This window comes from Cantharellus anzutake (assembly GCF_015039405.1).
Source record: "Cantharellus anzutake strain C23 chromosome Unknown EI90scaffold_31, whole genome shotgun sequence".
Taxonomy (NCBI): domain Eukaryota; kingdom Fungi; phylum Basidiomycota; class Agaricomycetes; order Cantharellales; family Hydnaceae; genus Cantharellus; species Cantharellus anzutake.
Window position 1 is genome coordinate 706,712 of NW_024066981.1, and position 25,076 is coordinate 731,787.

General features: G+C 50.6%; 8 protein-coding genes across 8 annotated transcripts; 2 read left to right on the top strand and 6 right to left on the bottom strand.

Moving 5' to 3' along the window:
* Positions 1-1,691: 1,691 nt before the first annotated feature.
* On the bottom strand, positions 1,692-4,170 carry EI90DRAFT_1412796 (uncharacterized protein). Its single transcript, XM_039051784.1, has 3 exons — positions 3,925-4,170; positions 2,216-3,869; positions 1,692-2,157 (listed from the first exon to the last, which is right to left on the bottom strand). Exons 1-3 carry the CDS (start codon positions 3,957-3,959, stop codon positions 1,963-1,965), a joined length of 1,884 nt encoding a protein of 627 aa, XP_038914988.1. The 5' UTR covers positions 3,960-4,170; the 3' UTR covers positions 1,692-1,962.
* A 1,199-nt stretch (positions 4,171-5,369) lies between these two features.
* EI90DRAFT_1412805 (uncharacterized protein) lies at positions 5,370-6,028 on the top strand. The gene is made up of 4 exons (XM_039051785.1): positions 5,370-5,463; positions 5,516-5,661; positions 5,718-5,824; positions 5,884-6,028. The coding sequence occupies exons 1-4, from the start codon at positions 5,450-5,452 to the stop codon at positions 5,986-5,988; spliced, it is 372 nt and encodes a 123-aa protein (XP_038914989.1). The 5' UTR covers positions 5,370-5,449; the 3' UTR covers positions 5,989-6,028.
* On the bottom strand, positions 5,719-6,663 carry EI90DRAFT_3063042 (ESCRT-II complex subunit-domain-containing protein; the record flags this gene model as incomplete). The annotated part of the gene is made up of 3 exons (XM_039060695.1): positions 5,719-6,256; positions 6,329-6,468; positions 6,525-6,663. The coding sequence occupies 3 exons, from the start codon at positions 6,658-6,660 to the stop codon at positions 6,068-6,070; spliced, it is 465 nt and encodes a 154-aa protein (XP_038914990.1). The 3' UTR covers positions 5,719-6,067.
* Positions 6,664-7,499: 836 nt separating this feature from the next.
* EI90DRAFT_1412791 (60S ribosomal protein L11) lies at positions 7,500-8,775 on the bottom strand. The gene is made up of 5 exons (XM_039051783.1): positions 8,686-8,775; positions 8,568-8,631; positions 8,024-8,481; positions 7,755-7,915; positions 7,500-7,671 (listed from the first exon to the last, which is right to left on the bottom strand). The coding sequence occupies exons 1-4, from the start codon at positions 8,686-8,688 to the stop codon at positions 7,910-7,912; spliced, it is 531 nt and encodes a 176-aa protein (XP_038914991.1). The 5' UTR covers positions 8,689-8,775; the 3' UTR covers positions 7,500-7,671; positions 7,755-7,909.
* A 688-nt stretch (positions 8,776-9,463) lies between these two features.
* Positions 9,464-10,408, bottom strand: EI90DRAFT_3063048 (uncharacterized protein; the record flags this gene model as incomplete). The annotated part of the gene is made up of 3 exons (XM_039060696.1): positions 10,281-10,408; positions 9,882-10,231; positions 9,464-9,821 (listed from the first exon to the last, which is right to left on the bottom strand). Coding segments are annotated over exons 1-3 (652 nt in total), but the record flags the coding sequence as incomplete, so codon positions are not given.
* Positions 10,327-14,310, bottom strand: EI90DRAFT_1413457 (uncharacterized protein). The gene is made up of 3 exons (XM_039051787.1): positions 14,136-14,310; positions 11,023-14,018; positions 10,327-10,458 (listed from the first exon to the last, which is right to left on the bottom strand). The coding sequence occupies exons 2-3, from the start codon at positions 14,000-14,002 to the stop codon at positions 10,424-10,426; spliced, it is 3,015 nt and encodes a 1,004-aa protein (XP_038914993.1). The 5' UTR covers positions 14,003-14,018; positions 14,136-14,310; the 3' UTR covers positions 10,327-10,423.
* Positions 14,311-17,648: 3,338 nt separating this feature from the next.
* On the top strand, positions 17,649-18,507 carry EI90DRAFT_1414511 (uncharacterized protein). Its single transcript, XM_039051788.1, has 2 exons — positions 17,649-17,796; positions 17,874-18,507. The coding sequence occupies exon 2, from the start codon at positions 17,882-17,884 to the stop codon at positions 18,341-18,343; it is 462 nt and encodes a 153-aa protein (XP_038914994.1). The 5' UTR covers positions 17,649-17,796; positions 17,874-17,881; the 3' UTR covers positions 18,344-18,507.
* A 2,391-nt stretch (positions 18,508-20,898) lies between these two features.
* On the bottom strand, positions 20,899-21,351 carry EI90DRAFT_2923915 (uncharacterized protein; the record flags this gene model as incomplete). Its single annotated transcript, XM_039054829.1, has 1 exon — positions 20,899-21,351. One exon carries the CDS (start codon positions 21,349-21,351, stop codon positions 20,899-20,901), a length of 453 nt encoding a protein of 150 aa, XP_038914995.1.
* Positions 21,352-25,076: the final 3,725 nt, after the last annotated feature.

The window sequence follows — 25,076 nt, forward strand, 5'->3', positions numbered from 1 at the left end:
CGATACCCACGGAGACGTCGTTGGGAGAACGGGGACAGGTGAAGCAGATGCAGGTCCTCCGTCCTTACCAAACTCTCTAGCATGTACCCAGGGTGACTTCGTTGTCAAAGCTGGCGTTGGCTGTGTGGCAATCTGCTGACCAATTGAACTGTCCGCCCCTCCAAATCCAACGGGGATGATTCCTGTAGGGGTCTTGCTGATATCAATTGTGCGTAACCAAGGGGACTTCGCGGGGAGTGTCCTCGAGGTGGCAGGGACTATTCCTCCATCCTTGCTAAGGTCCTTTGGTTGAATCCATGGTGACTTCATTGAAAGAGCCGGCGTTGGCTCTCTGACGACCGCGGGTGGTGCAAATGGAGTGCTGCCCGCATCAGCAGTGATTGGTTGAATTTCAGGCATCGTTGCGAAGTGACTGGAAGGGACGTCTGGTTCGATTGTAGGCCCAGGCTTCGTCCAGTCCGCAGTCCGAGGTAGTATACGCATGGGAGATCCCAGGCTATGGGATTGCTCGGGAGGTTTGTAACCGATCGGTCTAGCCATCCTTCTTTTGACTTCGCCTGTAGGAAACATGTCGGGGAGTACGGGCTCAGCAACGAGGATACAGGAGAACTGGTCCCATTTCCCTTGGTGGGGAGAATAGGGATGATGGGTTTTGGTGCCTGCGCTTGTGAGGAAGTATTTGCAGGAGGGTGGTAAGAAGTTCCGCCCCCCGTGCGTCGCAAAGGAGATGCTGTCGTAGTGCGGTCCATGGTTGGTTGATGTGGCGAAGTGCTCTGGGGAATTTGTGCTGTTCTCGTGAAAGGGGAAACAGGCGTGATCGGGGTTATCGTGGAGTTGGGTATCACTGGTATCTCTGAAGCTGGTGTTGGTATAATAGGCTGGAATGTGCCGGACCCCGACGGATTCTTTAGTATACTGCGTGCTGGCGGTGGAGGATGCCCGCTTGGTAACTCGATTGGACGCTTCGCATCCTCCGGGGGGAGGAATTTATGTTCCGTCCTCATCTCAAATGTTTCAGAACTTTCCCTAGACTGAAACGAGAAGGTCGTTTGTTTGTCTGCTCAAAGTGGGTACTAATATGAGGAATGGCATTGAGAGTCACTCACAGGTCTTTCCACCTGAATCGTCGGAATCATGGGAGGGTTACCATCTCGAATCGACGTCGGGGAGTCAGGAATTATTATGCCAGCATTATCCGGATTTGCACCTTTCACAAGGCTGGCCACACGGTCTAGAGGGCTCTGGCGCGGTGACGCCCCGCCGTATGTGATGGACGACTGTCCGTCTATGGGTAAAGCTGGAAGGGCCGGAGACGAGCCAACCCCCCTGGCAGCGTTGCTCCAAGAGTTTGTGTTCTGTTGAGGAGCGAGCGGCGCGGGCACAGTGGTCTGGGGGCGGGGCTTTGGCGGTTTGCTCGGATCCTGGCCTTCGTCAGTAACTGGGTTCCACCAACATTGGCAGTGGGAAAACTAGAACTGACCTGTTCTGTGCGACGGACGTTTTCCCCGACAGTTTGTCCCGACGCTTCACTAGGAAGATTCACCTGGGGGCGCATGAATGGTGAGTTCTCTGGAGGTCCACGATCAAGGCGAACAGGGAGAATTGGCAAAGAAGGGTGTGGCGTTTGGGGTGCTGCTGGTTGAGCCTGTTCTGAGCTGTTTCGCACGGGAGCCGTGATGTCTGACGTCGACGGTTGCTCACGAATGATGGAGAGGTTCCGTTTGACTGATTTCAAGGTTGCGGCCCTTTCCCTTTCCTGGGCCTCTCTTTCCGCTTTTTCTCTTTGTTCCAGCCGCTCGAGCGTTGCCCGACGATCCCGGACGGCTTCATCCTTTCTACGCTGAGCTTCTTCCGCAGGAGCAAGAACAGAGAACGAGCTGAGTGGTGTAGACATTCCACCAGCGGTCTTGTGTGTTGTCACGGAATGCACGGAGCCTTTTCCGTTGCGCTTTCGTGCACGCATCAGCTTTTTTGGGCGATATGGAATTCGTACGTGCTCGTCTGTAGTGGGGTCCTCCTCATCCTCAGACGATCCTCCACCTTCATCATCATAAGATGTGATGTTACGTTCCTGTTCATTTGAATCGTTTGTTGAAGGCTTCTTATGCGCTGTGGCAGCAACAGTTGCGGCTTGAGCAGCTTGTGCCAATGCTTCGGCTTGAGCAGCCTTAAGACGATCGAGTTCTGCGTCTTTTTCCGCCAGCTTGCGACGGGCTTCTGCATCCTTCTGCCTCGACTCCTCTTCGGCTCGTAGACGCTCTTGACGTTCTCTCTCACGCTCCTGACGTTCTCTCTCAAGCTCTTGTGCTCGAGCTAACTCATTTTTCTTCTCTAGGGAACGAATACGTTCACGTTCGGCCTCGCGTTCTTCTTCTCGCGTTCTTTCGAGCGCGAGCTCCAGTTCTCTCTCCCGACGACGCTGGGCATCGCGTTCACGCTCATCTTCCTCCCTCTTCTTGCGTTCCGCCTCCCTTTGGGCGCGTTCTCGCTCTAACTCCTCCATGAGTTCCGCATACCCCTGTTCTGCAATCTCTTTTTCACGTCGCAATCTTGCAGCTTCCTCAAATGCTCGGTTTTCCGCACCAATGCTTTTCCGTCGAACAGGAGGGGATCGGGCGTTCAAAGGATCATGAGACGTCGTGGACGGCGCATATGCAGAATTAGGGAGAGGAATGTTTGCTGCACTTGGACTAGGAGTGCGACTTGGTACAGGGCTGGGGCCAATTTCATGTGGTGGCGGTAGCACGAATTTCCCGTTCGCACCAATCGTGGGGACAAAACCATCCGGGATTGGATCTACTGGAGGGTGATTGACCACCGGCATTCCCTGAAATGATGATCGAGGGACTATTGCCCTTTGAGAGGGGTCTATTGTCGTGGCGGGTGGCGTAGTAGCAATAACTTGGATTTCGGGGGGCGGGGCCAACGGCATCTCGTCCTTGGTGCGAGGAGTCGGAAACGGCATCGGCCCAGAATCTATTGCGTCCTGCATTAGCTCCGGGGATTTCACCCGCAATGACGAGTTGTAGTTGCTTCCCCGAGACGTCAGAGGGCGGAGGGAGGTTCGGCGAGTGGGTCGCGCGGCAGCGATTGCTCTCAATTTCGCCCGTTCGGATTTGATGGCTGCATTAAGGTCGAAGTCTGCAGTCGATTGTATGGCACCACTTTTGAGCGCCTCTTCAAAAGCCAAAAGGGCCCTTGATCGCATTTCGTCATACCCATCATCGCGACCTTCCTGCCACCCAATGTCGAGGCCTTCATCGAAGCCCTGCTTTAAACCATCTTGAAGGCCCTCTTGCCGTCCCAATTGCCTTGCCCTCTCAAAGATAAGTTTCTCCTGCAGCCGTCGTGCTGTAGATCGTGCTCGAGCAGCAGCCTCCTCCGCTTCCGTTCGATCTTTAGCAAGAGCATCCACGGCCTGTTGTGCTTTGGCATTCTCTCGATTGGCGAGCTCCAGATGTAATTTGTACGCTTTAGCTTCTGCATCAGCACGAACAGCCAAGGATTCGGCCCGACGGCGAGCTCTGGCTAAACTTCGTTCTCTCTTTTCGTACTCAACAAGCCTACGTTCCATCTCGTTGGTTCGCTCGGACTCGGTAGTGAGCCGCTCTCCAGCATGTTTCAACGCTGCGCGGAGCTCCAGAGCCTGACGTTCTTCTTCTTGCAGTACCCGGTGCAGATTCTTCACGTCAGCCCTCTTCCGAGCTCTCCTTGTACTAATAGGGTCATCTGAATCCCCAATAGTAGTGGGACTGTCCATTGGTTTGACAGGATGTGTAAGTGATGTGATGACAGCCGGGGTAGACATAAGTCTCTCTTGTATGGATGGAGATGTTGCCCTCTCCAGGACACCAGCCAAAGCACGGAGGCTGCCAGTAGCTTGTGATTAGCATAAGCCCAGACCGATTCGATCGGGAAACTCACTCTAGATTAGATGCTAGCCCTCCCTGCGTGGCCATTGTTGAAGGTGAACACCGTCAGTGGCTGAGATGTTCGCAGGCAATACAAAGTTCGTGGACGAGATCCGTAGGCTGTCGTGGGTGCTATGTGGAGCAAATAAAAGCCGGTACAGGGGAAGCAATAAGTATAGTAACGCCTCGAGGCGTGAATCGTTGCTGTGAAATGCCGAAAGACTTGAAACAGGTCAATTCTGTGTGATGCAAACAAGCGTAAACTAAATCCATATATGGGAAGAAATTTCGGAAGTAAGATGACTGATATCGGCGTCAAGACTGACTGCGACGCATCAAGCTCTCTGGTCTCCGAATCGCTCATTTGCACTCGATGTCGATTCCGGATGAGAACAAGGTTGCTGCTAGCGCCCGTACTCTTGTGATGCGCGCTAAAAGTAGCAATACTCTGGAGTGGGTCATGTTTCCATGCCTCGTGGCTACCTTACGCCTCACGATCGGCATGCAGCCAACTCTCAAAGAGTAAAGTTCGGCAAGCACTAGAAGCTGTGGGTGTTTAACAGTTTTGAATGGAATCGCAATCAAGCCCCTATCCACAGGAGCTTGGGTTGGACGAGGGAGCGCTTAAAAAGTTCAAGAACGTCATCTCGCAGGCTGTGGACGAGACGATTGTGAGTTGATGGAAACATCCTTTTTGCGCCATGCTGTGATGATGCTTTTCTAGCAAGCGGAAACAGACGATGAAGCGGAGGCCACATCACCGCCGAATGCAGGCAAGCGGAGGCGGGGGCGTTCTGCCAAAGGCGACGCGGACCTCAATCCTCCTAAACGGAAGGAAATCAATGAACCAAAAACAGTCGAAAAACCCAGGCATCGACTGCCGTCAACAGAAGACGAAAATATTGATGATAATCAGGCCCAGGCGAGTAATTGTACGCATCAAATTCCCGTCATATTTGGTCATCGTTGTACAGAAGGTCGAATCGGAATACAGCGAGGTAATCGACGAATCGCCACCAAGTCCGAAGAAAACAGAGTCTACGAAGGCAAAGCCTAAAAAAGAAGAAAAACCTGTCAGTCTGATAGCACGAAATTGCATTGTGATGATTGATTCTGTTATAGAGGAAACCAAAAACACAAGGAAATAGGGTACCGTCCAAACCGCACGAGGTTGGGGGAGTTGTCCATTTGTCTGGATTCTGTTTTACTCCCCCGTTGCAGAGCGAGTCAGAACTTAGCGAGGTAATTGATGAGCCACCTCCTAAGCGCAGCAAGAAGAGCGATGGCAGCAAGGTCAGTACCGGCGATGTGTTTCAACCGGTGATGTAGCATTTCACCATTCCATCAGGAGCGGACCAAGAAATCGAAGGAACCGGTGGTACGCTTGCCAGAATGTATGAAAAACCTCGAGGTCTAACTCGACACAGTCCAGGAACGATGGGACAATCAAGAAATACAAGGTCCTTAAGATTCACCGAGGGCCCCATGACCTGTGTAATGCTCACTTTACTCTCCAGGCGCTAGTACTTGCCTGTGGCATGCGAAAGCAGTGGTAAGGCGTTGTTATCTCTGCCTGGGACCTTCTTGAGGCAGAGTCGCTACAGGAAGAAAGAGTTTGCCGAATGCCCCACTGAAGCAGCTCAGATTAACCGTTTGAAGTCTATTCTAACCAGTCTTGGCATGAAAGGTCGAATGAGCATGGAACAAGCCAAGGCCATACGCGAGAAACGAGAGTTGAAAGCTGAACTTGGTAATTCTTGTCTCGTATCGCACTGGCACCGGGATTTCTTACATGACATTGTTTAGACGACGTCATTCGATTTGAACGATCGAAAGGCGTCAACGCTCAGCAATCTGGATCATCTCAAGCCGGAGACGATGACGAGAGTGACTCCGAAGGGAACATGACTAAGGTAGAACACCGTAAAATCTCCACCGCATGCAAAATCCCAATGAATCTACAAGCCTTCAGCTTCTAGGAGTATCATGGCATTCCTTGCCGACCAGAGCGATTCGGACTGAACATTTTCAACCCCTGATAGCCCTACCTCCGCCTCACACACACCCGCCCCCATAGTCCACAGCGACCTCACATTCGTGAAATCCTGCCTTAATTATACCTCGATAACTCCCCTTCTTCATAGTTCATCGGTAGCTTATGGGGTGAGGAAACGGACACCAGTGTCTTCGCCACCGCCAATAAGCTGGGCACGACCGCTCTCCCTTAAATAATTAATGACAGCAACGAACAGGGAAATCGGAGCGCCTTTCATTGGTGAAAGACTATCCAGTTCCGTTAATTCATAGGCAGTCAAGATGGTGTTCATTTGGCCTGTCTTGTCGATCTATCGATACGATGGTATGAATAATTTGTCGATCCCTAAGCAGGATTCAAGGGCACCGCGTCCAACACTCACCCAGTCCCACATGACCTCTCCCCATTTATTTCTAGATTCCCAGTAAACGAGCGACGTTACCTTGCCCGGTTCCCGTTGAAAGACACCAGTCGCGTGTAGTTGGGTAAATATGTGAGATTGAATGCCCCTCGTCAGGGTCCCTTCATTTAGAAAATGTCAAAGATGGATATTGGCGACTATTCTGAAGCACGCGTACTTTTTATGCGCGGGTTGTGGAACAACGAATGCCAAGGATTGGAAGGATCAGTCCAATCTTGGACACCGTCGTCTAATACTGCCCATATGCGATGGTAACGAGCAAATGAGATGACCACTCTGGCCCAATTACTCATTTGTGTGTCAAGGGGGCCGTTAGCTTTCTGAAGCCTGTTCAGCTCCTTGTGAGAAGCACACAACGTGCAGCCACGAACTTGATACGCACACGAAGAAAGGTGGGTACGAATGTATGGACGGCAGCACGAAACCTGTTGCACACTGAACTGAGCGGACATGACACTGTGGAGATCGGAGATTAAATTACCTGATGGCAGAGTAAACGGTTTGAATCTTGAGGGTGCACGACTCTGAGGTGGATCGGACATGGTTCTATTGCGCGTGGTTGCTACAAGACGTCAGGGGGATAGTCCTGATACTCGATGCTGAAATGTCTGCGTGGGAGCTTACGGAAATCACACACCTTTGCCAAATAGACGAATAGACAAATAAATTCGGCCAACTCCGCTACACAGGTTTGGTACCCATCAATGCGCAAACAGCTTCTGAGACGTACTCCCACGACCGAAATATCCTATAAGTCTCAAGCCAATGAACGCCAATCATTCTGGCTGTAAGTTTCAAATCAAAAGCAACTGGATCAACTTTTGAAATTGTGTGTGCGCAGCGCGCGTCCACGAGTGACTACAACTAGGTACTTACAAGTCTGGGAAGCTACGTGGAATTTTCGAGGATTCGCAACCTCGTGAGTTCACGTATTCCTCATCAAGATTCGGTAGTACTGACCTGCCCTTTCAAGCCACAAGCCGATCTCTTCATGGGGTTCCCATCTGACCTACAATTGTGATATCGAGCCTTTTTGGCACGACATTATCTCTCAAGTATTACCTCCTGACGGCAATCAGAAATAGATGCGCACTCGCTCAACTTATTGTGGCCTTAGCTGGCAATGAGATAATCAAGCCAGGGATCGGTACACCCCTTAACGATTGCAATCGCATTCTGCACCAAGCAAGGGGCATGATGCACTGAATGACGGCATGCTTCCCAAGATTCTTGTTTAAAGATGAAGAATACCGTTGCTAGGCATTCACCGAGATTGAGACTGATGAATGCAGACAAGTGTTGCACTGTAGACGACCCAGCAGGGGTTGGAGTCCAAGCCATGCTTCTGATCAGAAGGCTCTCAGGCTGATGAGTGAATAAAGGATACTGAGCTAAAGTGGAAAGCTATAAAAGCACGATAACACATCCAGAAACAGAAACCACATAGGATGGTCATTGAGTCATGATAGACGCATATGCATGTAGGATAGTTGAGGAGGGGGAGGTGCAGGTAAAAGTATAGCATAGAACAGCGAGATGAATTTATTTCTAAAGGGAAAGAAGCGCGAATCAGCATTAACATCCCATCACACAAACACAATTCCCCAAACCGATAAACGAAAAAAAAATAGGAAGTCCGCAAAGCACGCCACTCACAAGAATGATGCCATCAAAGCGCTGCTTGAACCAAGCCTGAGTCTCCTCCTTCTTCACCCTATGCGGATACCCAATCCTGCTCTTCTTGCATCTCCGCCTCGAAACCCTCGCCCCAGGTCGAGACATCACAACATAGAAATCCATCCCAAAAATACCAATACCAGGATCATACCTCGCTCCCAGATCGATATGCTCCTGAACCCCAAACCCAAAGTTACCCATGTCCGAAAAGTTCCCACGACGGAGCTCGTACTCCTTCACTTTCAGTCCACGTTCGAGAATCTCCTCAGCTTTAGGCCCTCGAATCGTGACGTGCACGGCAATCTTTTCGTTACGGCGAATACCAAACTGTCGGACGGTGTAGCGCGCTTTGGACGCGACGGGAGTCTGTCCCGTAAGCTGTTCCAAGACCTTGGAGGCACGAGTGAGACGGTCACCGGATTCGCCCACAGCAATGTCTATGTGTCAATCATGGAGAGAAGAGCCCGATACCGATGATGAGGGGACCAAGCCTGACGCATGCAATAAGGGATTGACAACATACTGATGACCAGCTTGTCAACCTTTAATTCCCGCATGGGGTTTGTTGGGGCGGTCTTAGTATCGGCCTAGTGCGAGGGTTCCATACAGGCAAAATGCTCGTCAACGATGCTGGCGCTTACCATTTTCAAGTGCGAGACTCTGGAGTCGAGGAAAGTTCGAGCTGTACAGTTATTGCGCGGGTATTCCCGACACGTGACTAACTCAGCTTTTTTAGCGCTTACCGCTACAGTGTTTGTATTTCTTAAGTATACAAAGAGTCAATCCATGGCACCACCCAAATGCATAAGCGCATTAGAGCATACGTAGTATTTTGGTGGGTTTTATCACCCGCGAAAGCAACAAGAGACTCGAAAAGAAAAAAGTTAAAAACACAAACACAGAGATCTGGGGAGCACCAGAACTAACAGAATTAAGTACGTATAACAACGCATGGTAAGACGGAAGAAGGCAATGACGAAAAGTATCAAAGACCGAGAAAAAAAAAACACCAACAAAAGAAAAAAGGAAGGGAAGGAAAGTTCGCAATCACAAAACAACGCACGCCTCAAACCCCAGCCCCAAGTTTGAAAATCTGTAAAGCCCACGGGAAAAAAATCCTTTTCTCTCTTTCCATCCCACCGTCTCCTTCAAGTGACGGCATATCGCCATGTCTTCACCTTGCAAACTTCACTCATCATCCCAACATCATCCCCACCTCCATCTTCCCCTTCATTCTTCATCCGATACCTAAACCCGCCCTCCACAAACTCAATATCATCTCTCGAAAGCTCAAACCCGATCACCTTTTCCTCAAGCTGCATACCGCTGCCACCACTACCAGCTATCGGAGCAGGCGACGAAATTTCGCCTTCCTCGATCGACTCAGCAGGTGTTTGCGTTTGTCTGGAGGGCGGTGCAGGGACATTCGTGACCGTTCGGAGGGAATAGACACATTGTCGTTGAGAGGGCTTCGCAGAAGAGTCGGCCTCATTCGGTTGCAGAACGTACCTGTAACAACCAATTGAAATATAAGAGCACGTCATCAATCCTGACTGAAAATTCAACTTACGTCATGGTATCATTCATAAGAGCAATCCTCCTCGGTCTCGTCTTCTCACTCTCTTCCAATGCAGGTGAAGGGCTCGTCTCTTCCTGAGCAACTTTCCTCCTCTTTCTGGGTGGCGGCCGAGCTGGAGCATGAGAATGACTGCTCGCGGCAGTACTCTCGACTGACGGGAATGTAGCACTCCGTACCAAATCGGGATGATACACGAAGCTAACGAACGAAAAGATTGCCATCAGTGCACAAACCAAAAATAGGGCCAAAAATGCATACCTCGCAAGATCCCCATTCTTCGCCTCCCCAAACTCAAGCAACACGCTCAACTTCCCACCTTCCTCCTCCCCTTCCTCCATTTCAAGCTCAACAAGCGTCGAATCAGAATATCTCGTCCAAGAACTTGTCGTAGTGTCGCTCCTGTTCGAAGGCAAAACCTTCGAGGCCGTCTCCGGCGACGAAGCAGATGACACTGGCGACAAGGACTTTTGTATCGATCCAGTGGGGGATAAAACACTGGCCGCTGTGGAGGCAGAAGCGGGGACGAGGTTCAATCGCGCACGTTCGGCAGCATACTGCTTCATGCGGGCCTTCCGATTAGGGACGTGTCTGGAATGTGCATACCCAGCCTACTCCAAGCGTCAACAAATGAAGGAAAAGGGAAGGGGGGGAACTTACCGGTAACCACTCAACGCTCGCCACTTCGATCATCCCTCCGTCATGGCTGTTGCCCCACGAAGCACTCTGAATACTCCCTCCAGATTCAGGTCCCATGCTACCCGTAAACTTCGCCTTAATCCCCCTCCAAAAAAGCCTGACTTTCAAGTCCTTCCTCTCACCCGGCTCATCGCTGCCACTTCCGCTTCCACTGCTCTCCTTCTCTCTCTCCCTTTCTCTCTTCCCTCTCCTCCCGCCCTCCTTCTTCTCCGACCCCCTCCTCTCGGAAGAAGGAACATACCTAGCCCCCACCTTCGCACACCTCATCTCCTCCAATTCTACAAACCCACTGTGAAGGACAACAAGTCTTACATCCGAATCATCCGTGTACCCAGCTCTCCCCTGTCCGAACAACATCCCAGGTGTTCCCACGCTGTGGACTACTAACGGATCAAATGGTTTGCCCTTGATCGGCGTCGTACTAACTTGAGTTCCCCATATAGGCAAAACTTGAGGTATAGACGATAGTAGAGAGGAAGAGGGGACGAGTATGGTGAAGGAAAAATGGGGAGCGTAAGTATTCCATTGTTTGGTGTATCGATCGTAGGTTGGATAGTCGAGGTCGTAAGGAAGCGGGAGTGGTGTATCCGGGTAGACGTACGTTCCTAACGACGGCGGCTCGTCATATTGTACGATTTCAACTGCATATTTGCAAACACAGAGATGTTAGCCATGAAGAAAATAACACCAAACTACAACTCACCCTTCGGAACGCTCGATTTCCTCTCATTCGGATGATAATGGTGATGGTGAATCTTTATCGCATGACCAGGATAAGGCAACGGACTCTGTCTCTGCCCTTGTCCCTCTCTCGGTCCCTCCCTCTCCATCTCTCGGTCCCTTTCTCTCTGACTTTGACCAGCCTCACGTCTCTTCGCATCCTCAATAATGCCCAGAGGCCCAGATGTGGACGTCGTCGTCGCCACACCGACACCACCAAATGGAGGTCTCTCAGGACTAGAAATACTCCTCCCAGGACCCAACCTTCCCTCGACGCCGTCGATAACCTCCCCTAGCGTCATCCCAACCCCGCCACCACCACTCCCCGTACTAACACCCATGTTCATACCCACCCCACCAACATGCATCCCATGTAAGGACGGAGTACCAAAAGGCGATGGGGACAGCAACGTTCCAACACCACCACTATGTGTATGAGGATGTGAGTGAGGGAGTGAATGCGCATGATGAGTATGAGCGTGATGCGTATGAGTATGGTTATGTGGGTGATGAGAATGAGGTTGTGAGTGTGAGTGCGCGTGCGAGAGAGAATGGGGATGCGGGTGCGAGTGCGAATGAGGATGAGGATGACCATGAACATGGCCTGCAATTTGTTGTGCCAAGATCGGGGTTCCACCATATTCAAGGGCGGTAGATGGCGACGAAGGAGGTTGAGGTTGAGGAACTTGCACTCTTCCTGCTCCAACGCTAGCAGCAGTGGGAGACAACGACGGAGGACCCTTCACCAGAACACCACCTCTATCGCTACCACCAACACCCCTCAAATACGCCGGAGGGCTCATATTCCCTCCAACGTTCATCGCACTAACCTCATATCGCATCTCCCTTTCCCTGTCGACGCCTCCCACGGGGAACCTCTCCCTCTCGCGCTCACGATGAGAAGACAAGGCAGGAGGACCGACAACGACGGACGATGGCGTTTGTGGCATTGGTGGAGGCATCACTCCAACAATCGGCGGTCCAGCACCACCAACCGTTGGATCAGCAGAAGGCACGATCCCATACGCAGCGACAGCAACCACACGATCTCTCTCGCGTTCCCGTTCTCTTACATTCGGATCTCTTTCTCGCTCTCTCTCCCTCCTATCCCTATCCCGCTCCCTCCTCGAAGAACCCGACTCCATAAGCTGCTGTCTCGGGCTATCACCCACTCCATTACCCATCTGCTGTTGCAACATCTGTCCCTGTCCCTGCACACCGACACTGCCGGAACCCATAAACGTTCCCACCGTATTGGAACTAGGAGCCCCAACTCCTGATATCGACGAAGACAACACCGTAGCACTCCTCTTGACGCCCCTCGGAGCACCGCTGCCGCCGCCGATTCGATCCCTATCACGCTCCCTGTCCCGGTCTCTCTCCCGATCACGGTCACGATCCCTGTCCGCTCTATCCCGCTCTCTATCGACTCTGCCAGTTGTTGAAGGGGGAATAGGTAACGTCCCCACCCTCGACGCACCACCACTCTGGGACTGCGAACCAGGCACAGACCCAGTAACCGTTGGTTGACCACCAACGATACCTACGGAGGACGGTGGAGTATTATAGGATTGAGATGGAATATGAGTTGGTGAAGAGTGTCTATGTGAGTGACCCGAGTGAGGATGACCCAAGTGACCCGATGAGAGAGAAAGGCCTGAATGAGAGTGCACGAGTGAAGGATGAGGATCCCTGTCGACGACACCATGTAAACTGCCCCTCTCCGTCTTGAGCCTTGACGTAGGCGAAACATCCCTTCTTCCACTCAAATCCCCATACGATGATCCAGACCCATGGTGACCGCCACTAACACTTCGAGAGGTAGCGCTGATCCCTGTCGAAGTACCTGAAGGAGAGATCGAAGTGATGATGGCAGTGCTACCGCTTCCGGAAAGGTGGTTCCCAAGGTTACTGCCACCAATATTAATAGCACTACCACCACGATCCGTACTCATTGAATTGTTGTTCCCATTCCCGCTGTTACCACTACTCATAGTCGCAGAACTGTTGTTATTAATGTTATTTGTGGGTGTGGGAAGATGGTGTTGTTGTTGCGACTGCGTAGTGGCCGTCGCAGATGCAGTGGTCGGGGCGGTGTTAGGAGGATTTACGACATAATGCCGCATCTCGGGAAGTTCGCCTGGACCTGCTGAGCGGGATGACAACGGGGCGTAATCATGTGGTGAGTGAAGAGGGAGAGGCGTGGGTGGGACTGTATGAGACGTTCGATGAGATTGATAATGATGGTGGTGGTTGTGGGAAGATGAAGTGTTGGCAGCGGGGTTGGTTGCGGTGGGGTAGGCAGAGATATTATAGCTAGGCGAAGTGGGCGGTTCCCTTTCACGTTCTCTTGCCGTCGTAATGTTACCAGCTGAAGTGGGAGCAGTACTCGAGGTCATACTCGTGGCGTTTCCGGTTGAATATAAAGCAGTTGAATAGGGTCCGCCTTGCTGCTGCTGCTGCTGCTGCTGCAGATCTGGAGAACTCGTGCTATTACCGTTGTTAATTGCAGGCCCACCACCTCCTGCGCCAGGACCATAGCGAGAGCCAGATAAGGTGGAGGAGTTTGACCTTGTACGTTCCCGCTCGCGTGGCTCGTAAGAGGCACTACCACTTGAACCTACATTACCATAGGCGGGAGATCGTTGCATTATAGGCGAAGATTGTGGTCCTGAAGAGGAGGTGCCACTAGGTGAGGTATAGGATGCGTGTGGATGTCGATGAGAATCATGCGGGGGAGGGCGTTGGACAAAGCGGGCATCATGAGGGGTCGTCGCATTCGTTGCAGTTGAAGATGGTGGTTGAGCAGAGGAGTCGTAGAGGTGATGTAGTTGTCGTTCTTGTCGTTCTTGTCGTTCTTGCTGTTGCTGTTGCTGTTGCTGTTGTTGTTGCTGGTGGAGCTGAGATTCTCGCTCCCTTGGAGATGGGGTAGGAGCATCTGAAAGTAACGAAGCGACGTTCATGGACGTGTGTGGCTATCTGGTGAAGAAGAGAAGAGAAAGGAGGTTTGGTGGTCAGTGGTTGGTGGTTGGAAAGCGGTATGATTAGCGAGCGGTGTGGCGTGTGATCTGCAACTGTAGGGAAAAGTGAGCTTACTTGATAACAAAAGGCGGTGAAGGTGCGTGCGTGCAGGTTTTTCGTTTTGTCTTTTTTTTCTGACTCGGCTTATCTCCTTCGCTGGTCTCGTTGGTTGTTATGAGGTGTGTTAGGGAGCGGAGTATCCGTCCTGAGAAGAGGTGAAGGGTGTGAGAGAGAGAGCAGTAGATGGAAGAAGGAAAGAGATGGAGCGAGATGAGGATGGATGAGACCGACCGGGGAATGAAAAAACGAAAAACGAACTAGGGAAGAAGAAGAGAGCGATTTCAACCCAATCCAAGCCAATGAATCAAATATCATCCCCCCCTCGACCACGCTTGTTTCCGTACTTTCATATACATATCACATCACTCGATTACAGGGAATATGTCGGTTCATTCTGCTTCTGATCGTCCATCCATGGGAGAGAATGAAGGGGACGAACGAGCATCAACCACCTTTGCGCTTCCGCCCTGCGCTCGTGCGCTGCGCCTTTGGCCCATAAGGCCCCTTTCGGCCATCGTGGGAAATCAAACAAGTTTTTTTTCCTTTATGATATGGATTCCGTTTCGAGCCACTCATCCCTATTTCAAGCAATTCAGTTACTTTCCAAATATGGATGTTTCAATATAAATACCTTTCATACCTAATCGAATGACTTAATTCAAACTATCTTAATTGAATCCACTCTCACAGTCCGCTCCACCCAATCACAGCTAAATTTAAATCCGCCATTCAATCACCACAAAGTTCCTTACCATTCAATTAACAATCAGGTGGTAGTGGCTGTACATCTTTCCGGTTACTCAATTCTAATCAATTGACGATTGTATTCTTTCCTCCCCGGCGTAATCAATACATATGTGCGCAGTTTATATTGCCTTTCCCGAATTGGGGGTATCACGATCCGCTTTTCATATATCCCACTGAAAAATATCGATCACAACACCAACCACAAGACTTCAGACGACCCCGCAAGCGACAACGTGCATCACTCGCGCCATCTCATATCAGCTAGCGCTGAGGAAAAGTTGTCAACGGACTTGACGCTTCTTTGCCGATGTTCAATGCGCTCGCTAATTAGATCAAGACCCTGTTATCACCGACTGCCGCGCGCTACATCCTGGATTGACATCTACCATACGCTCCTGCACATCATCCTAGCCTAGAGCCAAGTAGCGAGCACCCTCACCGCCGAATTAAGCGCCCAGGGACAGTCACCAGCACCAGTTACTTGGCCGCGCGTCAATCGTGTTCTCAACAGCCCTGTAGCTACAGAAACCAAGCATCGTCATCATAATCACCATATACCGTCCCTGAAAGGGGCGCTGTCCGCCAACGTCCAACTACTCTTTCATTCAACACTCACAGCTATTTTCAGAGGTCATCTCACGCTCAAAACCTTTCAAATATGCAACGCCCGCGATCCAACTCAGCTCATTCTACCTTGACCCCCACCGCATCATGGAAAGCACATCCGAGAACACCTACCAGTGTTGGACGCTCACGTCATCTCCACATACCTTTATTCGGGCACACAAACATATCCCCCCGCGCGTTCGGGCATCACGGCACCAAAACAAAAACAAAAACAGACAAGACCCACCGATCATGATGTCTATCGCCCCAACTTTGCCGCATGTACCAATTCCCCGTTCTGATCATCCATCATTCACCCATTGGAGTGCCCAGCTAAACCTAATAATCCTCCCAGGGTGAACAGTATGTTTACAACATGCCACTTATGCTTCCTACTTCAGTCTCATCTTGATCTATTCGACCGACGTCACATACCCCCAATAGCATCTCTTCCAATGGAGAGATATGATTATCGACTCTCAACTGAGGTGCAGGACCTCCGTCATGACCAATCCTGATCAATCAACCCGCTAAAGGACGATCCCAGTCTGACCGAAGTCTGATATTTTAGGCTTCAAGTTCATTAATGAGATGCTGCTTGAGCCATCTCAAACTTATGATCGACTGGGTCCTCAGGCTGGTTCTTCCCTTCTCATGTGCGGATCCCGAATAACTTTTCACCTTATAGGATCATACATGTGCAATCTTACCGGATCTTATCCCAATGGGAGTATCCATCACTGATAACATTGTTCGAAAAAGATCTAGGCCTCGACTTCTAGGAACATGCGCGTTTCAACAGATCGGATAGCGAAGCCAATCTACCCGGAAAAGCAGTAAAACAACAAGCAGCGTCTTCCGTCGGTTCGCACGACCTCTTCAAGATAGGGTATGGGCCTATAATCGTGATACTAAAATCCGTAATAAGGCCTGTCCAAATTTTACCCAAGAAAGATTCTTAATCGCCCAATCTAATGGATCCACCCTAAAGTATACATTGGCATCTCACACTAGTTGCCACTATCGCCGCCGGACTTTGACAGCACCTTGCTACGTAGAATATAGTGTTGGCGCGCCCATGCCACCCATCATGATGAAAGGATGTCAGAGATTAGGGTGGAATCCCATCGACTGACCGCCAGTTCAATAATCCCCGCTCCCGCCCAATTGCAGCTTGATAACGCCGCCCCCCTCCGGTTCTCAATTAAACGATACCAATTGCCACAGCAGCTATTCAAACGTGCCCACGGTAGTTCAGGACTCGAACCTTCAAGTCCCTGTGTCCCGTTTCAACTTTCCTTCTTCTGATCTTCAGCGGCAGCAAACTTCCACTCTCCCTCTGGAGCTCCATCATATGTGAGTGACACTAGTAGACTGTCTTGCTCCAAAACTCTGCGAGTACTTGTGCATGCCCTACACTCTAGAAGGGGCTTACAACGAGCTGATGGACGGTCCGAGGTTGCCCGACGTTGATTATGCCCGCTCTGTAATGCCCGTCCAAATAAGCGTTTTGTAGCTACACACCTCAGCCAATTGATGATTTACTGACTAACACAACGGGATGGGGCCTCCACGACACTACGGTTGTTTACTAACATCTTCTCATTCCTCATAGTACCCCAACGTCTCTGCCTGTCGATCCTTAGGCTACATATGATGAATCAGGGGCCCTCTCAATGGATGCTACTCTGGATGCTAGCATTCCGGCCAACCCCTTGAAGGCTATGCCTGGCCTCTTGCCACGTTACCCCCCTCGGAGGCGTCTGGTGGCAAAACTTTCCTGCGAAATGGCCACTGCCGCGTATTGATCATTCCATTGACACATCCATCGCGATCAATGATAACGTTGGCCAATTTATGTGATACAAAAGCCGCTGTGAGATATGGGCCTCCGACATCATATTTAAATCTTTCCCCCTCCCAACCCTCCATATCGACAATTCTACATACTTGTGCTACCAGAGTGCGTGCTTCGCATCGCGAATACCTGCACAGCATGTGATGCCTATGGGCAGACATTGAGGTGCGAATGAAGATGGGAGACTTGTATGGTTGGACGAAACGTGAAGTGGCAGCTACAAATATATTGGAGAAATAGGTCACATGATTTGATATAAAGGTCACAAGGCCGAGAAGGAACACGTCATCAAAAGTACACGTTTTACGTAATGTTGGTAAGGCAGAATGACAGTTCTGCTGTGCAGGTAACTACGTCACTCCTAGAAATCATTCTGGCGAACTCCAAGCAACCTTAATCCGTCCCATCGATTAAATCCTCATCACCATCTGGGGAGAAAGCGAGGAAGTACCCGTTCCAATGTAGATACAAAGCAATGCCACTCAATACAAAGCATCAGCTTCTCCCATTCCAGCAATATTCACGATAGTCCAAATGGATACCCACTAATATGGACTCCTCACCTTTCCAGCCATCTCCCGGCAAGAGCGACGTATCAGGGCGGCACCTTCCGATTTTCGCCAGTCGTGCTGCCGGCCTCGATGAAGTCCGATGCGGTCCCCAAAGCCCCTCAAAGCCCTCCTCTCCCCGATTTAGCCCCCTCTCTCACCCTTTCCCAATTCTTTCCCGCCCCCCTTCCTCTAAACCCAAGCAGTCCATTTTGAACCTCACATCGCATTGCCCGCCACTCACCGATCCGACATCCGTACAAAGCCCAATATCCTTATGGCAATCCGTGTCCGGTAAACCCCGATCCCGAAGGAGAAGGACAACTTCCGACGGGTTTTCCCCCCTCCCCAGCCCTTGCCAAATTCCGATTGACTTGCAAGGCCAAAATATTTTTTTTCCAACTTTTGAGCTACTGGTGATCAATTGCCAACACTATCATCGTCATACACCGCATTCATTCTAATTTTCGACTCAGCCCAACTTTCCAACACCCTAAATGAAAGAGTTTCTCGTGCCACTGGATCAACATGCTACACGTTTTGATACCATCGGGGATACAGTAATCCCACGTTCGCATTTGCCCGCCGCCCCCGCTAGGCAGGTGACTACCGCCCCGTAAGCGGCTGGTTGAAAACGCACAGCTTGCCATATAGGTCATGCCACACCTGCCCATGATTTGTAATTTGCGGCAATTTCCTCCTATCCGGCCGGGCCCTCCGCTCATCCCCTTGTTCTCCTTCTAGTCAGACTCTAAACAGTCACAAGCAAAAAAAAACAAACAAACAAGCGCTCATGAGTTGGTAAGGACGGAAACGTGAATCGATCGTAACAAATGACGCAGCGCAACTGGATAGTACCGGTGGGCAGCAAGGCAGCTAATCGCAAACAAGTCGATTAGAAGCCTTTGAGATCCACGGAGCCAGCCAGTTGCGTCGTTGTCATTTTGTTTTTGGCGCCATATTTCGAAGGAGAAGCCAAAACCTGATGCTTTTCTTTCTATCCAAGAAGATTCATCCTTCAGCACAGATACAACAATGATCGTTCTTGCTGCGCTTCCAATGTGCATCGCCTGTATGAGTAGTGTTGTACATATTGCGAAGCGCTCATCAGGCCTTGGATCGAAAAAATAAAGAATCCATTCATGCGACTTTTGCTACGTGTTCATACAATGCTCGAATGGTTCTTGTCGTCCACCACGTGAGGGAGGCGCAACACACATACAACCGCCGAGTCCGATCGATCGCCAGATTTCCTCTTAAGAGGAATGCCACATACATCGATTCCAACACGGGGAGCATGGGTAATCAGAACCATATTTTCATACGCATACAGTCTTCCACTTCATTGTGCTTCCAGTAAGATTTGGGCACTTCTAACCAGAACAGGAGAGCTGCCCAAGGGCAATTCAAGGGGGAACTCCTGCACCCACGACAGGTTTGTGGAAGCAGGTGCATACCAAACATGCGAACATGCGAATGACTATTAGAGTGATACATAACCAGAGTTACAAACGTTGATAGGATGCCAGACCATGTGGGAGAAATTTAGAAGTAAAGAGTTCACCCATTTTGAGGAATCTGAGGAAAATATGTTGATACCGACTTTGTCCATATCCGCCCGTCCGAATGAACCGTTATTCCTTCCGAGTCTCCGCAGATAGAACGAAAAAGATACGAGGGATCGCAATAGAATAGAATAGCGCTAGCAGCCCAAGGACTCGACTCAGACGGAGATATCCTGAACATTCGAGAGAGAGGCTCGAGGTTGAACTTGGGAGGGAACTGCGCTCTGAAAATTTTCAGGGAAGAGGGCGGGAATCATCCTCGCTCAAACCAAAACAAGCCCCAAGAGTCTTCAACGATATAGGCATCTGAGGCGCGGGAGCGAATATAGTGGGGATTAATACACTCGCACCGGCACTGCTCACACCGCAACTGCTACCGATAACGCCGTCGGAACTACTGAGGCCCAAACCATCACTCACACGGGTCCCACTACTGTCATGCGCATTGGGGCAGGGTCCAAGACCTAAATCAAGACCAAGACCGAGAGTGGGGTCTATACTACCGCAACCAACCCCAAAGCCAACTTCGGCATCACACGTTAACGAATCAGGAGCCGTGGCCAACACGTCTCTGACTAGCAATCTCATCGAGGAACCAATATCTTCACGAATACCATCCGAAGGAGACCGTGAGGCCGCGACATCACCCATGAAAGAAAACGTGGTGGGGGAGGAGGTCGAGGAAGACGAATCACCATTATTGACGCAACCAATGCCAAGGCCGACCAAACCTCCAAATGACGGGGCATCAGTTCCGAAGAAACCCATGTGTTGAGTCACTAGGAACGGTAGGGGAGCAGCAAGTCCGTGACGACCAAACCTTTGCTCAACAGGTGGAACACCAAATCCAAGGGAGTTGTAATTGAGTTTCTTCCCGACTGCATTCGAGCCCATGGCCCCATTTGAGTGTCCGACAATACCAGAAAACCCGGGCCCAGGCTCGCGACCAGCAAAGTACCCATGATCTCCAATCGAGCTCGTAGATTCAGAAGAAGAGGAAGACCTTGCACCGGTGCCTACAAATTGGCCCATACTCTTACTGGAATGCCTCGACGCGACTGAAGAATCGTCAGGCGACGCCTCTCTGTCGATGACAGCTCCCGGAGTATGTTCAAGGTTTCTTGGGGCATTCATGTCACCAATTGACGAACCAGGAGCAGAACTGTAGTGAAAATAAGTCTGAGTAAATTCAGGAGCGTTATCCTTGAGGATTTGCGAGATAGGTGGAAGAAGTCTGCTATTCTGGAGAGCTGAAACTGGTGAGGCGGCGGCAGACGAAGACGAAGATGGAGAAGTTGAGGAAGATGCGCTGCTCCTGCTAAGTACCGAGGAGCGCCAGTTGGGATCACGGCACGAAGCTGATTGAGGTTGAGCAAGAGCTGTAGTGAGGCGAGGCCCGAAGTTGTCTTCCACGATGGTATTGTTTCCCGGCGCGTATGACTGATAACGTCCGGTCAGTAACGTATAAACGTGACTGAGTAAGAAACCCTTACATATTTTCCAACAATCTTCTGTAATGCTTGAGGGAGCAGTCTCCAGGGGAAAACCTTCACATCCTTCTCGATGTTCCTTGGCCGAGGCGGCGGGTAGCTCATGATCAGCGCAAAGAAAGGATCAGAAACTCTACTTTTGGATACCGTTACTGGCTTGAATCCTTCAAGATTCCTTCTGATACGATTTTTTTCTTCAACGCTAAATTTGCTGGCGATGAGGGCTTCTAGAAGAAAAATGATGTCCACAGAGGTGATGTAGCATTCGTCGGTCGCGTCGTTGAGGATGCAGCTAACAACCGTCATAGTTTCATCATATCGGTCGGTGGCGAGGGGGCTAAACTTCAAGGAAAGAACCGAGTCTTCCTGATGGCGCGAGAGTTTGACGAGGCGCCGACGGTTACTGAACTCTTCCATGGACCTAATATTAGAGGTCGATTGATGAGACCGGACGTGCGAGTAGCATTGTCCACGTACCACCCTGTCGCCATGGTGTTCAAATCCCCTTCAATATTCAACGTGACTCGAGTCTGAGATGGAATCTCGCCGTTGGCACCACGGTATACAGTAACAGGTTCCCCCTTGGCAAAAACTCTGGAGGTGGTAGAAGACGAAGCACGCTTCTTGGAACTTGACGCCTTGCTGCTCTGGGTGCGTTTGGATGGGACGTATTCCTCATCCGACTCGTACGGACGCTTGCCACGAGACAACACTGGCGACGCCGAACGAGACTGGCCTAGATATCAAACATGTGAAAACTGTTGGGTTGGTCATCGAATCTTTGATCACCTCTTTTGAGATCACTGGCACGGTACATGCCCAGTTCAACAGAGTCGAAGATATCATCTTCATTCTCAACCATTGCTTGAACCGAGGCCTTGATAGAGCCTGAAAGACTTAAGTCAAAAGGCATTGCACCACGGAGTTCGATCGAGCCGTCCGGAGAGTGGATAGTGACTGTCTTTAGAGGGGTATCGTCGAGGTAAATTTTGAGTTTAGGGTTAATCTTCCCATCGATAAAGGGGTCTCGGTAATGGAGGCGGACGTGAAAGAGATTGGCCTTGTGGAAAGCCTCGATGACGGCCATCGAGCCATAGTTGGACATCTGCGTGTCGCTGGACGAGTCGCGAACAGCCGATGGTTGAACGCGACGCGGAAGGGTGTTCTCCACCACACTATTTGTGGCACCCAAGGTGCTGCGGTGCAGTTGGGCTGGGTTGATGCTTTGTGCTGGGATGGGGGGTGGAAGGAATCTGGAAGAAAGCAGAGAGGAACTGGGCATGGCGGACAGCTGACCGACGGAAGGAGATGCAGCCTCATCGATAAGAGGCTGAAGGTCCATGTTAGGAATACTGTTGAGAGCGAAAAGGCACTCTCGAGGGTAACGCGGGATCACGTTGTGGCAAATGGCGGATGGAAGGACCAAGGATCCCGGAGTTTGCGTAAACATTCATGAGGGCGTGGGAACCACACAAACGATCGCCCCTCCCTTGGAGAGATCGCAGCCGCGTGTTGGATTATAATCACTGAAACCAACACGGCCCCGCGATCCTAGCCTCACGCTAAAGAAGCACCCGTCTAATCCCTCTCTTGACATGGCCGCACTTGAACACCGTGACTCAAATAAATCTGATGATGATTACATAAATTCAGCGCGAAAAGTGCCTTTGCTGCAACATCCAAGCGGATTGACAGATATCCCAACGTGCTGGAAACCAACCTCTCTGTGGGGTATGGTTGGTAGTGACCCGCAGATGGCGTCAAAGTGGTATTGTTACCGGAAGACGATTGGCCTCTTGACGATACCGCATATTACTCTGGTTCCCCTTCATACCATTATCACGGTATGCTATCAGCCCCGGAACATGGTCGGCTTCATATCAACCCTTGCCCGAATCCCGCGATGAGCTGCCATATCAACTCCAGAGGATTAAAGGCGCGTGGGTCCCAAAGTACTAGCTTGTCACATAATTGATCATGTTCTTATCAGTAGGCTTGGTCAGTTTCGAGGGACTAATGTGCAGGAGTCCAAGCCCGAATCAGTTGGACGTATCCAATTTAAGCAGCCTACGCGATACGACCTATATAAGGCATCCAGGCATCCATAGTGTAAAATGTATGGCCAAGAAACAGGTGAATCTTCCTTTCGAAACTGTCCACTATGGGCTACCCCGCTCGGCACTCCAAAAGGACGATCCGATTGTGGTGATCTAGCCACTCCATGCCCAAGTACCAGATCGGGTCCAGACAAACGGCAGCTTCCGCCATCAGAATACGTTTATCAGTGACAACACCGGGCAGCATTCCAGAAATTGTCGTCGTGTTGATCGCCTTGAAAATGGTTGCCCCCTTGATTATGGAGACAACGATTAAGTAGCGATCGAACCCGTAATAAGGGATCTTCCCAGATTGAATAAAGGGTCGACACTGTTAGAGGAAACCTCCTTCCAAGAGGGCGCGACTAAATGCCCAGACGCCGCCAAATGTGGAATGATGTAGGAACGAATTGCTGCCTTCCGAAAGAAAACGCTTCAGAGAACAGTATTCGATGGTAAGGAGCTTTCCGGCATCATTCATGACTTGAGACGCCCGACTCGGTATCTCTGCTTACTCGGAATCGCTCAACATTGCTATGACTTCATCGCTGGTGTTCCTGATGTAATTGGGCAATGTTGAATACAGAGATACAAGGCAACAGGAGTTGCCTATCCATAAGCTTCACATCCCCATCGACCCCGTCCGAATGGAGGCTGCGCAGACCGTTAGCTATCCACAGACCTGATCGAAATCTCATTGTCATGCCATGTTCCCGCAAATTGCGTCTGGGCTTCTGGTTGCATTGCGATGGGAGCAAAATTGCGAGACGAACGGGAATGTGAATCACTTGAAGTTGGATCAAAGGCCATCCACGAAACGGGTTAGTCTTTGGGTGTTGCGAGTTTCTCCAGACTTCGACAGCCCCCGAAACGTACTGCGGCATGGGGAACATCTCAGCATCAACATCGCTGTGGTAGACTTAACTTTGCCAAGACTTCCAGTTTTGCTCCAAGGTATCGCCGAAGGACATTGTGACAAATTTGCACCACCAAAGCCTGGAAAGCGCTCCCAAATGTTCTCAAGTGCTGTGGAAGCCTGGGAGCGCTCGGGAGTACCCTAGACTTTGTTCCTGAACCTGTCGGGTTTTCGTGATGTTGGGCCAGACTCGCGGTTGTGAGAAGCAATATTAGGTTCACGGTGGACGATCACGCGCGCCGCGACAACTTTGGCATCTCTTGGACGCCTCCCATCTGTATGTTGCGAGGTTTGGAACGACTGGTGATCTCTCCAGTTCAATTTATTTGATTGGGCCCAACCCAACCCGGACCTAGCGGGGGCTTCCATGGTTGTGTCTTGAAAAAGTCTCTTGGGTGTAAGGCTCCAAGAACGAAATATTCTTCCTCTGCAGTCTAAGAAAAAAAGCACGTGTTTCACATCTAGTCTACATGCCAAAAGTAATTAAAGTGAGCCCGACACTTCATCAGCAAAAGGTCCTCAGGGTTTCACTTCAAATGGTTTGAAAACAATTGAGTTCACTTCTGAACTGAATTGAAACGTGACACCTTTACTAAAATGCTTTGGGAAATTGGTCAATTCGGCCAGTTTCATTGTATTAGAAGCAACAGGATCATCAGAAGTGTCCAAAGTTGACTGCGACAATTTCCTGATGTTGGCAGCCCTCCAACCCTCGCCCCTGGCTCTTGGCACAGAATCCACTGGGTTTAGGTTGACGCATTGTCCATTCTGCATGCCACACGTGACACCACCTCGAAAAGAGAGGGCTAACGTTGGCTGTAACAGAAGCACACACACACACACACACCCTAGCACCTTACCACTCACCTACCAACAGATCCAACCCCCACCATGGCCGAACGTCAAAATTCGGACCCAGGAGGGACATCCGACAGTCACCCGACGCCGACACATCAAACGCTCAACAATTGGTCGAACCTCAACGCCATACAGCTCTCTCTCCATGGCCAAGCAGATGTAGTAATGGAGACCGACACCCTCTGGCCTAGAACAGACCCCACAGAAGACGACCAGCAAACCATCGGCAACGTCACTGAAATGATGCAGGACACACTAGACGGACTCGCCCT